Source organism: Bubalus kerabau, chromosome 5 (assembly GCF_029407905.1).
Source record: "Bubalus kerabau isolate K-KA32 ecotype Philippines breed swamp buffalo chromosome 5, PCC_UOA_SB_1v2, whole genome shotgun sequence".
In the NCBI taxonomy this organism is placed as follows: domain Eukaryota; kingdom Metazoa; phylum Chordata; class Mammalia; order Artiodactyla; family Bovidae; genus Bubalus; species Bubalus kerabau.
In genome coordinates, this window is record NC_073628.1 from 88632373 (window position 1) to 88646693 (window position 14321).

The 14321-nt window shown below is 35.6% G+C and overlaps 1 protein-coding gene across 10 annotated transcripts in view; it reads left to right on the plus strand.

The window, feature by feature from the left end:
- Positions 1–12736, plus strand: part of CEP170 (centrosomal protein 170) — a 137825-nt gene extending 125089 nt beyond the window's left edge. For 9 of the 10 annotated variants that reach the window (XM_055582118.1, XM_055582113.1, XM_055582116.1 and 6 more), the window contains 4 exons: positions 4133–4221; positions 7870–7963; positions 8686–8737; positions 10357–12736. In XM_055582118.1, the coding sequence (XP_055438093.1) occupies positions 4133–4221; positions 7870–7963; positions 8686–8737; positions 10357–10646 (525 nt within the window). In that variant the 3' untranslated portion in view covers positions 10647–12736. The remainder of the gene's footprint in view (positions 1–4132; positions 4222–7869; positions 7964–8685; positions 8738–10356) is intronic. The other variant, XM_055582115.1, reaches the window with a different exon arrangement.
- Positions 12737–14321: the final 1585 nt, after the last annotated feature.

Below are 14321 nucleotides of genomic sequence, written 5' to 3' on the forward strand. Positions count from 1 at the left end.
AAATCAATGGAGGGATCAAAACAAATGAACTACAGTATGCCACAATGTGGATGAATTTTAGCAATAGAACATAAAATGAAAATTATTCTCAAAAGATTGGATAAAATGTGTTTTGTCACAAATAACGTTATATACTTAGGACAGAAATAGATCTAGCAAATTATATAAAAAGAAAACCAAGGGAATGATGAATGGGATTCAGAATATTGTTTACCTTGAATAGAGGGAGACAGGGAGATGGGAAAAAACACGTGACTAGAGGCAGATTATATTAGTCATCTGTTTCTTTCTGTTGTTGCTCAGTTGTGTCAGACTCTTTGCAACCCCATGGACTGCAGCACGCCTGGCCTCCCTGTCCTTCACTCTCTCCGGGAGTTTGCTCAACTCATGTCTATTGAGTTGATAAAGCCATCCAACCATCTCATCCTCTGTTGCCTCCTTCTTCTCCTGCCCTCAGTCTTTCCCATCATCAGGGTCTTTCCCAGTGAGTCAGCTCTCTGCATCAGGTGGCCAAAGCATTGGAGCTTCAGCTTCAGCATCAGTCCTTCCAATGGGCATTCAGGGTTGATCTCCTTTAGGATTGGCTGAGTTGATCTCATTGCAATCCAAGAGATTCTCAAGAGTCTTCTTGAGCACCACAGTTTGAAAGCATCAATTCATTGGTGTGCAGCCTTCTTTATGGTCCAAATCTCACATCCAAACATGACTACTAGAAAAACCATAACTTTGACTGTATGCACCTTTGTCAACAAAGTGATGTCTCTGCTTTTTAATACACTGTCCTAAGTTTTTCATAGCTTTCCTTCCAAGGAACAAAGTCTTTTAAATATTGGCTGCATTGATTTTGGAGCCCAAGAAAATAAAATATGTCAGTTTCCATTTTTCCCCACCTATTTGCCACGAAGTGTTGAGACCCGATGCCATGAACCTAGTTTTTTGAATGTTGAGTTTTAAGCCAGCTTTTTCACTCTCCTCTTTCACCCTCATCAAAAGGCTCCTTAGTTCCACTTCGCTTGCTGCCATAAGGGTGGTGTCATCTGCATATCTGAGGTTGTTGATATTTCTCCTGGCAATCTTGATTCCAGATTATGATTCATCCAGCCCATCATTTCTCATGATGTACTCTGCATATAAGTTAAATAAGCAGGGTGACAATATACATCCTTGTTGTACTCCTTTTCCCAATTTGAAACCAGTCTGTTGTTCCATGTCTGGTTCTAGCTGTTGGCTTCTTGACCTGCATACAGGTTTCTCAGGACACAGGTAAGGTGGTCTGGTATTCCATGTTTTTAAGAATTTTCCACAGTTTGTTATGATCCACATAGTCAAAGGTTTTAGCATAGTCAGTGAAGCAAAAGTAAATGTTTTTCTGAAATCCCCTTGCTTTCTTTATCATCCAGCGGATGTTGGCAATTTGATCTCTGGTTCCTCTACCTCTTCTGAATGGAGCTTGTCCATCTAGAACTTCTTGGTTCATGTACTGCTGAAGCCTAGCTTGAAAGATTTCGATTATAACCTTGCCTGCATGTGAAATGAGTGCAATTGTACAGTAATTTGAACATCCTTTGTCATAGCCCTTCTTTGGGATTGGAGTGAAAACTGACCTTTTCCAGTCCTGTGGCCACTGAAGAATTTTACAAATTTGCTGACATATTGAGTGCAGCACTTTAAAAGCATCATCTTTTAGGATTTTAAATAGCTCAGATGAAATTCGTTTTCTCCACTAGCTTTGTTCATATTAATGCTTCCTAAGGCCCACTCGACTTCACACTCCAGGATGTTTGGCTTCTCGGTGAGTGACCACAGCATCCCGGTTATTTCAGTCGTTAAGACCTTTTTTGTATAGTTCTTCTATGTATCCTTGCCACTTCTTTATCGCTTCTGCTTCTCTTAGATTCTTTCTGTTTCTGTCCTTTATCATGCCCATCCTTGCGTGAAATGTTCCATTGATATCTCCAGTTTTCTTGAAGCCATCTCCACTATTTCCCATTCTTTTGTTTTCTTCTGTTTCTTTACATTGTTCATAAGAATGAACATGAAAGATAAGGCCTTCTTATCTTTCCTTGCTAATCTCTGGAACTCTGCATCAGTTGGGTATATCTTTCCCTTTCTCCCTTACCTTTTGCTTCTTTTCTTTCCTCTGCTATTTGTAAAGCCTCCTCAGAAAACCACTTTGCCTTGTATTTCTTTTTCTTTGTGATGATTTTGGTTACCACCTCCTGTACAATGTTACTAACCTCCATCTGGTAGATAGTTCTTCAGGCACTCTATTTACCAAATCTAATCCCTTGAATCTATTTGTCATCTCCACTGTATACTCATAAGAGATTTGATTTAGGTAATACCTGAATGGCCTAATGGTTTTCCCTAGTTTCTTTAATTTAAGCCTGAATTTTGCAGTAAGGAGTTTATGATCTGAGCCACAGTCAGCTCCAAGTCTTGTTTTCGCTGACTGTATAGAGCTTTTCCATCATTTGCTGCAAAGAATATAATCAGTCAGTGTTCAGTACTGACCATTTGATGATGTCCTTGTGTAGAGACATCTCTTGTGTTGTTGGAAGAGGGTGTTTGCTGTGACCAATGTGTTCTTTCGACAAAACGCTGTTGACTTTTGCCCTGCTTCATTTTGTACTCCAAGGCCAAACTTGTCTATATTCCAGATATCTCTTAACTTCCTATTTTTGCATACCAGTCAGCTATGATGAAAAGGACATTAGTTCTAGAAGATCTTATAGGTCTTCTTAGAACTGTTCAACTTCAGCTTCTTCAGCATTAGTGGTTGGGGCGTAGACTTGTATTACTGTGATGCTGAATGGTTTGCCTTGGAAATGAACTGAGATTATTCTGTCATTTTTGAGATTGCACCCAAATACTGCATTTCAGACTCTTGCTGACTTTGAGGGCTACTCCATTCCTTCTAAGGGATTCTTGCCCACAGTAGTACATTTAATGATCATCTGAATTAAATATGCCCATTCTCATCCATTTTAGTTCACTGATTGCTAAGATTTAGATATTCACTCTTCCCATCTCCTGCTTAACCATGTCCAATTTACCTTGATTCATGGACCTAACATTCCAAATTCCTATGGGGTTTTGTTCTTTACCTCATTGGACTTTACTTTCACCATCGATACTGACAATACATGGAACTGATTTTGGAACCCATATCTAGTCTTAGGATGTAGGCTAAATTCAGCCTCTGAACTGATTTTGTAAATAGAGTTTTATTAGCTGCAGCTCCTTTTGCTATAATACAGCCTCTCGTGCTATAGTGAGAGAGGTGAGTAGTTGCAACAGAGACCACATTGGCCCCAGTCTTCACTCTCTTGCCCTTTACAGAAGTTTGCCAACAACCCTTGCTTTTGCCCATAAAGTTCAGCTGGAATGATAACAACCCCAAACATAAAAACTTATTCTTGGGGACTTCCCTAGTGGTCTAGTGGTTAAGACTTCCCCTTCCAATGCAGGGGGAGTGTGGGTTCAATCCCTGGTTGGGGAGCTAGGATCCTACATGCCTCATGGCCAGAAAACCAAAGCATAAAACAGAGTTATGTAAAGTCTAAAAATAAAATAAAATTAAAAAAAAAAAAAAACAGAAGCAGTAGTCTTAACAAATTCAATAAAGACTATTTAAAAAAATGGTCCACATTAAAAAAAAAAACTTATTATTTTGAATACATTTTAAAAACTTATCTGTCCCACTGTGGAGAACAAGGATTGTAATCTTCTTGATCTCTTTGTTCATCTTATTTGTTGAAAGACTAGATAACAAATTTATTGTTCTAAGTTACTTATATTCTCCCAATTATGATAATTTGAATTGGAAGCATGAAAGACAGGATCATGATAGTAATTAAAAATTGGATAACATGGGTTGTCTTTTGAAAGTTATATGATGAAAATAATATGGAAATGTGACAAGTTATTTAACAAAAAAGAATTCCTTTCTTATTTATTTCTCATTCTCAATGTAGTTGCACAGTACTCTTAACTACATCCTTTATCGAGTTTTATTAAAATCAGCATAAATATGAAATGCCCTTAAATATAATGAGTTTTGACCATTCTTGGTGATTATCCGATATAGTGGTAGTATTTTAATGTCTGTTCTTCCCTTTCCATGTTTCAGGTCATGGGAGATAATCTGTTGCTCTCGTCCGTCTTTCAGTTCTCTAAGAAGATAAGACAGTCTATAGATAAAACAGCTGGAAAGATCAGGTATTGTGTCATTACTCAGACATCCTTGCTTCTATAAAAGCAGGTTACTTTCCTTTCTAATAAATTTTGAAGGATGACCTATATACCTAAATTTTACATGGTATTAGTCAAAAAGTTGGTGAAGTGAGCGGGCTAGAGGATAATGAGAAATGACATTGGAGAGAGAAGGAAAGACCAGTTTGGGCAGAACTTGTTTAAGGAGTTTGGACTATATCGTAAAAAAGCCATAGGAAGTTAATACATCAAATGCATATCTTTAAAAAATATACATATGTGTGTATATATATAAAGAGTTTTAATATTTTATTACCATTTCCCTGATTATCTTGCCTCTCTCTCAGGATATACACATACCACTTAGGAAAACATAAAATTAAGGAGGGAAAAACCCAATGTGGCTGATAATAGCACTTGGCCTGGGATTTAATTATCAAATTATATCAATTTCATTGGTTTGGGGGGATTGGTTTGTTTAATACACAGTATTATCCATAAAGACACCATGTAAGTCTCCTCGTTGGTCATGTGACCTAGCAACAGGAAAAGCTTGAGGCCTCCTTACCTATAAATGGGAATCCCATATTATTTCATCCTACCTGCTGAAATACATGCCTTTTTTCCCCAGTAACTGAGCCCTCATCCAGTCTCATTTATTCATTCAGTAGATCTTCACAGAGTACCTGCCTTATACCATTCTCTTCTATTGATAATTCCTTACCACAGAGTATCTTTCTCAGTCTGCACTGAATTAACTCATCCCTAGTTTCCTCTAGAAAAAAAAAATTTGTAGCTTAGACATTTAATTAAAATTGTGACCATTGAACACATTGATGGTTAGTTGGTTGGTTAATTTTGTTGTCTCAGAAATTCGACAGAATTTAGAAAAGTATAAAAAATAAATATTTTCTTAATGTTAATTTGTTGCCTTCAGTTTGAGTGTTGAGTTTTGCTGTGTGTAAAGCACTGTGGCAGGCTCTGTGGAAGACAATAAGAAAGATAAAACATGCTGTCTACTGTTACGGTCTTATAATCTGGTTGGCGAAGGACAGTGTATATACAGGTAACTGCTACAAGACAGCATGTGATAGATTAGTGCCCAGTTAGAGGTAAGAACAGAGAAAGGATCACCTTCACCCCAGACTGTCAGGGAAGGCTTTGTGGAGGAAGTAATATTCAAAGCTAGATAGAATTTTTGGTAAGCAAAATCTAAGGGATAGAGGCCTAAGCCTTTTACACAGATAGTACTAGAATAGTTTGAGAAATGACTGGTCTTTAGGACTGTACCAGGAGTTATAAACTGAAATGCCTACCCAGACCTGTCTAAAACTATCCTGTAAGTTATTCTAATACTTGCTGTAGACTCAATTAAAAATATTTATACAACTGTTCTGCAGTATTCTCATTGGGTTCCATGTGAAAGTGCCCCCAGGGTGTGCTGTGTGGCCCTGCATTGGTCAGCGCCCAGTTTCCAACACCTGATTTGCATGGATTGAGGGCCAGTGCTAGAGAATAGATTGTGGGGGTCTTAGAATATGTGTCTAAGACTCTTTTTTACCTAAACCGACTACTTTATCAAAAAGGAGTTTTAGCTTCATAGTTAAATTATTGAATGAAATTAGCTTTGGAATTCAGTATATTTTCATGCTGCTGTTTAGTCTGACTACTCTTTTGAATTCATTATGTAATATGAATATCAGTTGAAAGCCCTGATGGTTTGTGAAAGATCTGTAATGAATTTTGCACAAAACCATTTAAATTCTAACCATTACGATCTGGCCTGATTTCTTGATGTAGTTTTCTGCTTCCTTAGTGTTTAAGTATTACACTTCACTCCATGAAGCCAAAATTACAATTGGCTTTATAAACCTGCGGCACAGTATTTACAAATTGTCTTTAAGTTTTTTATCCCTTTAGTGGCTTAGACGGAGAAGGCAATGGCACCCCACTCCAGTACTTTTGCCTGGGAAATCCCATGGACGGAGGAAACTGGTAGGCTGCAGCCCATGGGATCGCTAGAGTCGGACACGACTGAGCGACTTCACTTTCACTTTTCACTTTCATGCATTGGAGAAGGAAATGGCAACCCACTCCAGTGTTCTTGCCTGGAGAATCTCAGGGACGGCGGAGCCTGGTGGGCTGCCATCTCTGGGGTCGCACAGAGTCAGACATGACTGAAGCGACTTAGCAGCAGCAGCAGCAGTGGCTTAGAACTTTAGAGACGTGTGTGTGTGTGATTTAGGAATCTCAGGTGGCATTTCTAAGCCATTTTTACCAAAGATGAAATATGTATGGTTTAACAATTTGAAAAAGCATTAACATTGTACTCAGTAACCATCTTCTGGCAAAATTCACTGAGTTTTCAGGATGGCTAAGCATAGACTCATGAAATAGTCATTGTTCTCTTACTTTCACCAATCCTGATGCTGTAAGGACTCTTTTAGAGAGCACACAATAATTTCTCAGGCCTTAATTTCACCGTTTAGGATAACAGCTCCTAGATAGCTAGCAAGGAGATTTAGTCTTTGGGGTGTAGAAATTTTAACAGTAAATCAGAAGAATATTCTCTTCTAGGATTCTAGATCCATTGTTGCCTTTTTAAGCATGATTATTTGTAATTGTAGATGTTCCAAACTTGGGATTTGACATTAATGAATTTGATGTTGACTTGATATTGATGAATTTCATGTTTTTAAATGAGTTGAACCCGGCATATTGAATTTTGAAGAAATACAAATAAAAATCTAATTTAGTTTACTACTTAAATACTGATCAACTTCTAATAGTAATACTTTACTTTCTTGTACAGTATTGGTTATTGTATAAGGCAGTTAAACTAGATTTCCAGCCCAATGAAGAAATTCAAATAGAAACTAAAAAGGTACCTAGTATTTACAGCTCTCTAAAGCTGCTGGATCATGTCTTCTAGATTGAAGAGAGAGAGACCACATTTGAAAGACAAGTCAGAATTTTGTGATACTTTTATTTTATAAGATGCCTGAAATTAATTTCAAGCATAGAATCTTTATTGACAATTGTTTTTGTCAAAGGATAGTTTCTTAATTCTTAACAGGTTATTATGTAAAATATACTAACATGAATTAGTATTTTTAAAGAAAAGCAGCATAAGTACTCTATTATAATTTTCAACCTTTGAAATTACATACACACTTTGATCAATTCTAAGAAGCCTTTTCCTGTTTAAAGAGGTCCTAACAGACTCAATCGCTTATACTTAATTCAACCTGTTTTCATCTTAAATTCATCTTATATTTATACTGCATATGTTCTATATGAAACAAGTTGTATTTTTGTTATAAAAGGTGGTTATATAAAAATATTAGATAAAATTTGGGGGTTATATTGTCATCTACATTTGTTTTATATTTGATTCTCAATAAAGAATGAGGTAAATACTAAAGGATTTTTATGTGTCTATTTGTAGCTAGTCAGTTACTTTTTTAGTACAGATCTCTCACATAAATGAGTTTATTGTGAATATTGGCTCAGTGTTTAATTCATAGTTCATGTATACACTTGGTGGTATTTTTAATTCTTGTTTAGCTTTGAAAAGATACATTGTTTTGTATTATCATTAAAAATATGATTTTTTAAAATATGAAAAGTAAAGAGCTTATTTTTTATTTATAGAATATTATTTAAAGACAAAGATCGGAATTGGGATGAAATAGAAAGCAAGTTAAGAGCTGAAAGTGAAGTCCCTATTGTGAAAACCTCAAGCATGGTATGGTAATTTTTCTTGAATATTAAACCATTTTTTAAAAGGTTTTATGTTCAAGGAATGATACACTGATTTTTAAACTGTTCATTGATTTCATTTATAAAAGAAGATGTAAGAGCACAAATTTGGGAAACTTTATGCTTTCACTTGTCTGTCACAGGGTTTTAAAGTGTTGACTGCTTCAAAGTTGTAGAGGGTGTGGCGGGAACCTTTTATGTTTCTCACTATTAATATAGTCTTGTTCTTATAATAATTATATGTTATAAATAAGCAATTTTGAAATAAGAGCGAACTCAAATATAAGTTGACATGAGTCATTTCTGTTTACTTAACAGATTGCTTGTCTCCTCCACAATTTGTACAGATTTTTATTATTCAGGAAATCATCCTAAAATTGAGGTTTCAGTTTGTACATTTTCCATAGAAAATCCTTAAGCGCTTTTTACAGTTGTTGCAAGATAGATCAATATATCTTTGCATATACAGTATTATTATCTAACTTTTCATCTTCTGTTACTATCTCACTGAAAAGAATTGTTTCAGTATTAAAGATTTTAAAATTCAAGTCTTTTTACTGAATATCATAATTATTTTATATCATGTTGCTACAGATTGGGGCCATGTCAGTAATATTAAGGATATCAAATAAAATTAGTGTAAGGTTTGTTGCTTATCAAATAAAAATGTTTTAATTAAACTAATTCTTGTCATTGCTTTCCCTACAGGAGATTTCTTCTATCTTACAGGAGCTAAAAAGAGTTGAAAAGCAGCTACAAGGTAAATTTACTACTGATTAAGTATAAAGAGCTAACAATCTTAGAACATGTACATCCTAAGTGGTATTTCTAAAATACTGTTAATTATTTGAACACTATTTGATTAAGTGTAAGGATGTGTGAATAAAGATATAAAGTTCTACATATTCAAATTACTCATAAAAAGAAAGCATAAATAATTAAAAATATAATTCATAGTATTATATAGTATCTATTAGTTGTATCTATATAGTAGATACAATATAGATTATATTGTATATCTATACTATATAGTATCCATTATTTATATATATATTTATAAATTATAGTATATTAAAAATATGTAAAATAATATATTAAAATATATTTTCAGCTGTGTATATGGAGCTGAAAATGCTTGTTGACAATTAGCACTGTTTACTTGATTTGAAAATTCTTAAATTATATTTGTGGTACAACACATATGAACTAATAATGGTTTTTTAAGTCATAATAATCATTTGGATGTACCACAAGAAATGAGTGCACATTGGACACAGGGACCAGAAGAGGGAGTAGAGAAGAAAAAGAGACTGTTGGCCTCCTAGACTTTAACAGGGACATTGTTTTTGGTGTGTGTCAGATCTTTAATTATGCACTTATGCCTATGTGTATTTTGACCTAGAAGGCCCCAGTGGTAAAACAGGCAGATTCCAAAGTCAGTTGCTAATTTTACTCAGTATTTGTTTGAATTATCATAGGCATGGTGTGTTGGTCCTGGCTAAGTGGTTCTGAGTCTTTTCTCAGCCTCAGCACACCTAAGCGTATACCCTCACGAGGCAAAGTGGCTTGTTTACATGATTGTTAGCTGGCAGGAGAGAGTATGCTTTTAAAAGGACCTCTTAAATAATTCTTCTGTCTGTGATGCTTCTTTTCCTCAACTCCCACTCTACCCACTACCATGTTGAAAATCACTGCTGAAGACTTTGCCTTGTCCGCTCAAGGATCTTTAGAATTGAAAGCTGGTCTTTATCTGGTCCTTGCCATGGAGAATGCAAGGTCTGTTTGGCCTGCTGGGGTTGCCATGGAATATGAATATCTAGGCTGTGAAGGATATTTATGGCTCAGTGGTCCATAAATACATACTTGTGCATGGCAAATACCCTAGCATCCTCACCAGGATGAATGACAACATGCTATGGTAGCTTCAGAGTGTGCTCTTTGCCTCAACTTTCATTTTACTCTGAACCCCAACTTAGCAACTAATCCCAATTATCTGCGTAATAGATAAAGCCAGGAGTGATTTCTTTCAGTCCTAACCAGTATTTTCATCATCCTCTTATAATGATTAAAGCATATTTCAAAGAGACCTTTCCTGAATTCCACATCTCCAAATCATAGCCTTCCAGCAGGTTCAGATGCCTGTAAGTAGCCTACTCAAGGGACCATAGAAAGCTTTCAGGTTTTTATAATCTACGATATAGATGAGCCCCACAATTACTGAAGGTGGGGTTTTAAATCCAGAAATGGAAGGATTAACCAAATTAAAGCTCATATAAGCATTAGTAATTGAAGTATCCAAATCATAAGCAATTTTCATATCCAAATTTAGCTGCATCTATAGTCATGTCTTTTTCCCTCTATTCCTTTCCTTTCTTTCAGCTATCAATGCTATGATCGACCCGGATGGAACTTTGGAGGCTCTGAACAACATGGGATTTCCCAGTGCTATCTTGCCATCTCCACCAAAACAGAAGTCCAGTCCTGTGAATGACCACAGCAGCCCGGGTCAGACACCGACACTTTGCCAACCAGAAGTTAGGGTTCTTCATCCTGCTGCTGGTGCGGTCTCAGCCGAATTTGAGAATGCCGAGTCTGAGGCTGATTTCAGTATACATTTCAATAGGTTCAACCCCGATGGGGAAGAGGAGGACGTTACAGTACAGGAATGACTTTCTCTTGCTTGTTAAAATAATTACCTGTGGAATGACTAGAATTATTGGAAACAGCGTAGTGTTGACTTTTAGAGAAAATAAGACAGCTTGGTCAACTGCAACCTTGTTATCTCTGTCTTCTTAATTTTATTTATTTATTTTTTATCTATAACGTGGAGCCATAGTAATCCTTTTGAACTATTGAGATGACCATTCGATGCACAAAGAGGAAAAATTAGATTGTGAAACTTTCACATTTTGTGGTTTTTATGATTTTCAAATTGAATTAGATAATTGCATCCTTTCCCTTCATAGATCTTTGTTTTTTTTTTTTTTCTTTAAGCCATGCTGTGACCTACAAGCAAACTAAATACCCAACCTTTCTGACCCCCCATGTCTCCTGTGCCAAGCTGCTCCCTGAAATGGACTTGCTCTTCGTCTGTACAGATTTGTTAAACACTTATATTTGCTTCTTAATAATAGGATTTATATTAGTATTCATTACCATTGGATACAATGACATATTGCTCTCCACAGTCAAACTGACCTTTCAGAACAGTCCTTCTTGTGTTCTAAAATTTTCCAACATATATGTGATTTATATAACTTTGTTGCTGCGTAAATTGTCTTAGGGTTTATGGAAATGAACTATTATGTTTGCACTAAGATTTGCTGGGAGTGGTAGGTGGACATATCTATATATCAATAAGGACTAACCATCATTTTTTGTATATAGGAGATTGATAATTGTATTTGTTTTAACCCCACAGTGTTTTACTCCACTTTCAAAAAGATCAATTTGGCACTTTTTTCCCTTTTTTTTTTTTTTTTTTTTTTCAGTGAAAGTAAGATTTTGTCTCATTTTAGGGCAAATGATAAGTAGAAGGATTAAACTAGACAGATAGGTTATAGGTGGAGTCTATTTTTAAAACTAAGAACATGTATACAGGTCCTGTGTTACCAAGTTTATATGTGACAGTTGAAAAAATTTTTCCCTTGAAATGATCATGAGATTAAAATTTGGGGCATTAGGAAACTTGGAGAACTAGTAGTCATAAGATGAGTAGATAGTTTCACTCCCAAGCAATGAATTGCTTCTGTGTGTTTCCCTGTAGGACCCAATAGTAAATCCTGTCTCAGTCGTATGCATTTATAAGGACCCTACAAGATGACGACCAAGGCTTTGTGCCTATGCTAAACAGGAAGCTTATGAAAAGTATCTTCTATTAACTTGTTTTTTCTCTTTTCAGTAAGTTCACATTTGGATAAGGTTAAAAAGAAAGTAATTATCTTTATGTTTCCAGAACACTATAATTTTGGGTAATTCTTAATTCAGTTAAATATTATTAGTAGACCTGGATTTTTGAAACCCTTGATCCCATCAGTTTATAAAGGTTAAAGCTGCAACTTTTGCAACTTTCATGAAATAGTCTTTAATATTTCAGCAATAATCCTGTGCTACATTTGTTTTAAGAAAGTAACTCTGTTCAATTCAAATGTTTACAGGATTTTTAAAAATCCTGTACTGTTGGGCCAGTTAATAAAGATGCAAAAAAAAAAAAAAAAGAAAACCTGTTTTTAGAGACATAGAAACAAAAGTCTGTTGTATAATGGATCTCATTATTTTTCTTTAAATTAAAAAAAAAAAAAAGAGCAAATGAACTGTTCTCCTTGTAAAGCTAAATTCCCCATTCTGTCTAATAAAGGAAGACTGAAAAAAATGGTTTTAAAGAGCATGAATGGAAAGATACAGTTGCTTTGAAGGAATAAATGAAATGTTAAAACAGGGTTGATCCATTTGAAGAAAGAGTAGAAAAAATTAATCACCACTGTTTCATCTTTGTTTAATGTTTGGGTACTGATGATATCAATATGGAAGTCGAAGGTAAGAAGTTGTTTAGGAAAATACTAGCATCTATTCTACTTACATTATCATTTAAGTGTTTACACAGTTTTGTTCAATTACAAACATTTGGCCTTTTACTATGTTATTTTTATTTTGTATGAATACATTATTCTCCTTATTTATTTTTGTTACCTTTATTACTTATGTTATTTTGTTATGCATTTACAACTCCATTTTTAAATAAAGTGTTTCTGGAACTTTATGCAATTGATTGTACATTTTATTCTATCATCTGAATTGGTAATACTTCATCAGTTCAACAAATAACTATCACTTTCCAAGGTTAAGCAAAAAAAAGTTCTTCAGTTTACTGAATATGTGATAACTGTAAAACTCATACTCTTGAGCAAAAGAAGAAAATATTTTCTTAGCAAATTATAGTAAATACAGTTCTCTTTAGCTTAATAATCTAATGTATATAGAGATAGATATTTATATATGTATTCGATTCCTGGGTCAGGAAGATCCCCTGGGAAAGGGAATGGCAACTCCAGTATTCTTGCCTGGAGAATTCCATCGACAGAGAAGCCTGGTCGACTCTTTGAGACCCCATGGACTGTAGCCCAGGGCGCCCCATGGGTGACACCAGCGGTAAAGAACGGGTTTGCCAACACAGGAGACATGAGGCATGAGTTTGATATCTGGGTCAGAAAGATCCCCTGGAGGAGGGCATGACAATTCCATGGACAGAGGAGTCTGATGGGCTACAGTCCATAGGGTCACAAAGAGTCGACATGACTGAAGCAACTTAGCACACATGCACACATAGATACTTATGCATGTGCAGCCTTTCTTTGTTGCTGGCATGGAATCATCAGGAAGCTTTCTAACTGATACATTTGGGGAACAAAGAAGAAATTTAAAATACATCTTAAATTTAAGAACTATCCATTTGGACTCATTTGTACCCAAGAGTCTTAAATATCTCCCTGTTACTGTTACTCTGTTTTCTCAACTTTTTTAGGCTTTCCATAATCTGGCTCTTTCCTATGTGTCTGTGTACAGCTGATACAGACTCTCCACCCTGAGACAGTCGGGAGTTTCTTCATCGCTCTGTGTACTTGCTGCTCCCTCCCCTTCCTTCCTGCTTACGCACATTCCTTCCATTCTTCAGAGTTCCACTGAACTCTTCATAAAGCTTCCCTCACTTGACTGGGCCATAGTAAAGGGTTGTGTCATACTTAAAATTTCCCCTTCCCTTCTCCCACTATATACACACAATTTTCTTCCTTCTAAATTAATAATCTTTATTTCCTGGATAAACTGTACTTTAAAATGTCTGTGTGTTTTGCTTCCTTTGTCTGTCTGTGATTTTGCTTGTCATCTATGTCTCTGCCTGACAGGATCCTAACTTTGGAAAGGAAAAGAGAAGCTTAGGATCCAGATCCTTTCCTTACTAGCTAAAAATGTGTTTCTCTGTCTTCTGATCTGCAGGAGGAAAGCATTTTAATATCCAAGAAATCTCTTCCAATCCAAGTGGTCTATGACTTCAAAATAGTTATCCATCCTGTTTTTCTTCAGAAAAATACCCCAGGTCATATTTATTCAACAACTGTGTAGTAGGCACTGAGGTTATTGTAGGTAAACAGAAATAAATGATTGCCTTCACAGACCTTCTATTCTGGAGTAGGGAAACATAATAGAAACTAAAAATTAGTTAAGTCGATGATATCAGATGGAGTAATCACATTTTCCTTTACCCTCCCAGTGGATTATGTATATTGCTCTCTCCCTAGTTTCTTAAAAGTGCATACTGCTCAACAAATGATTCAGTTAAATACTGTTTA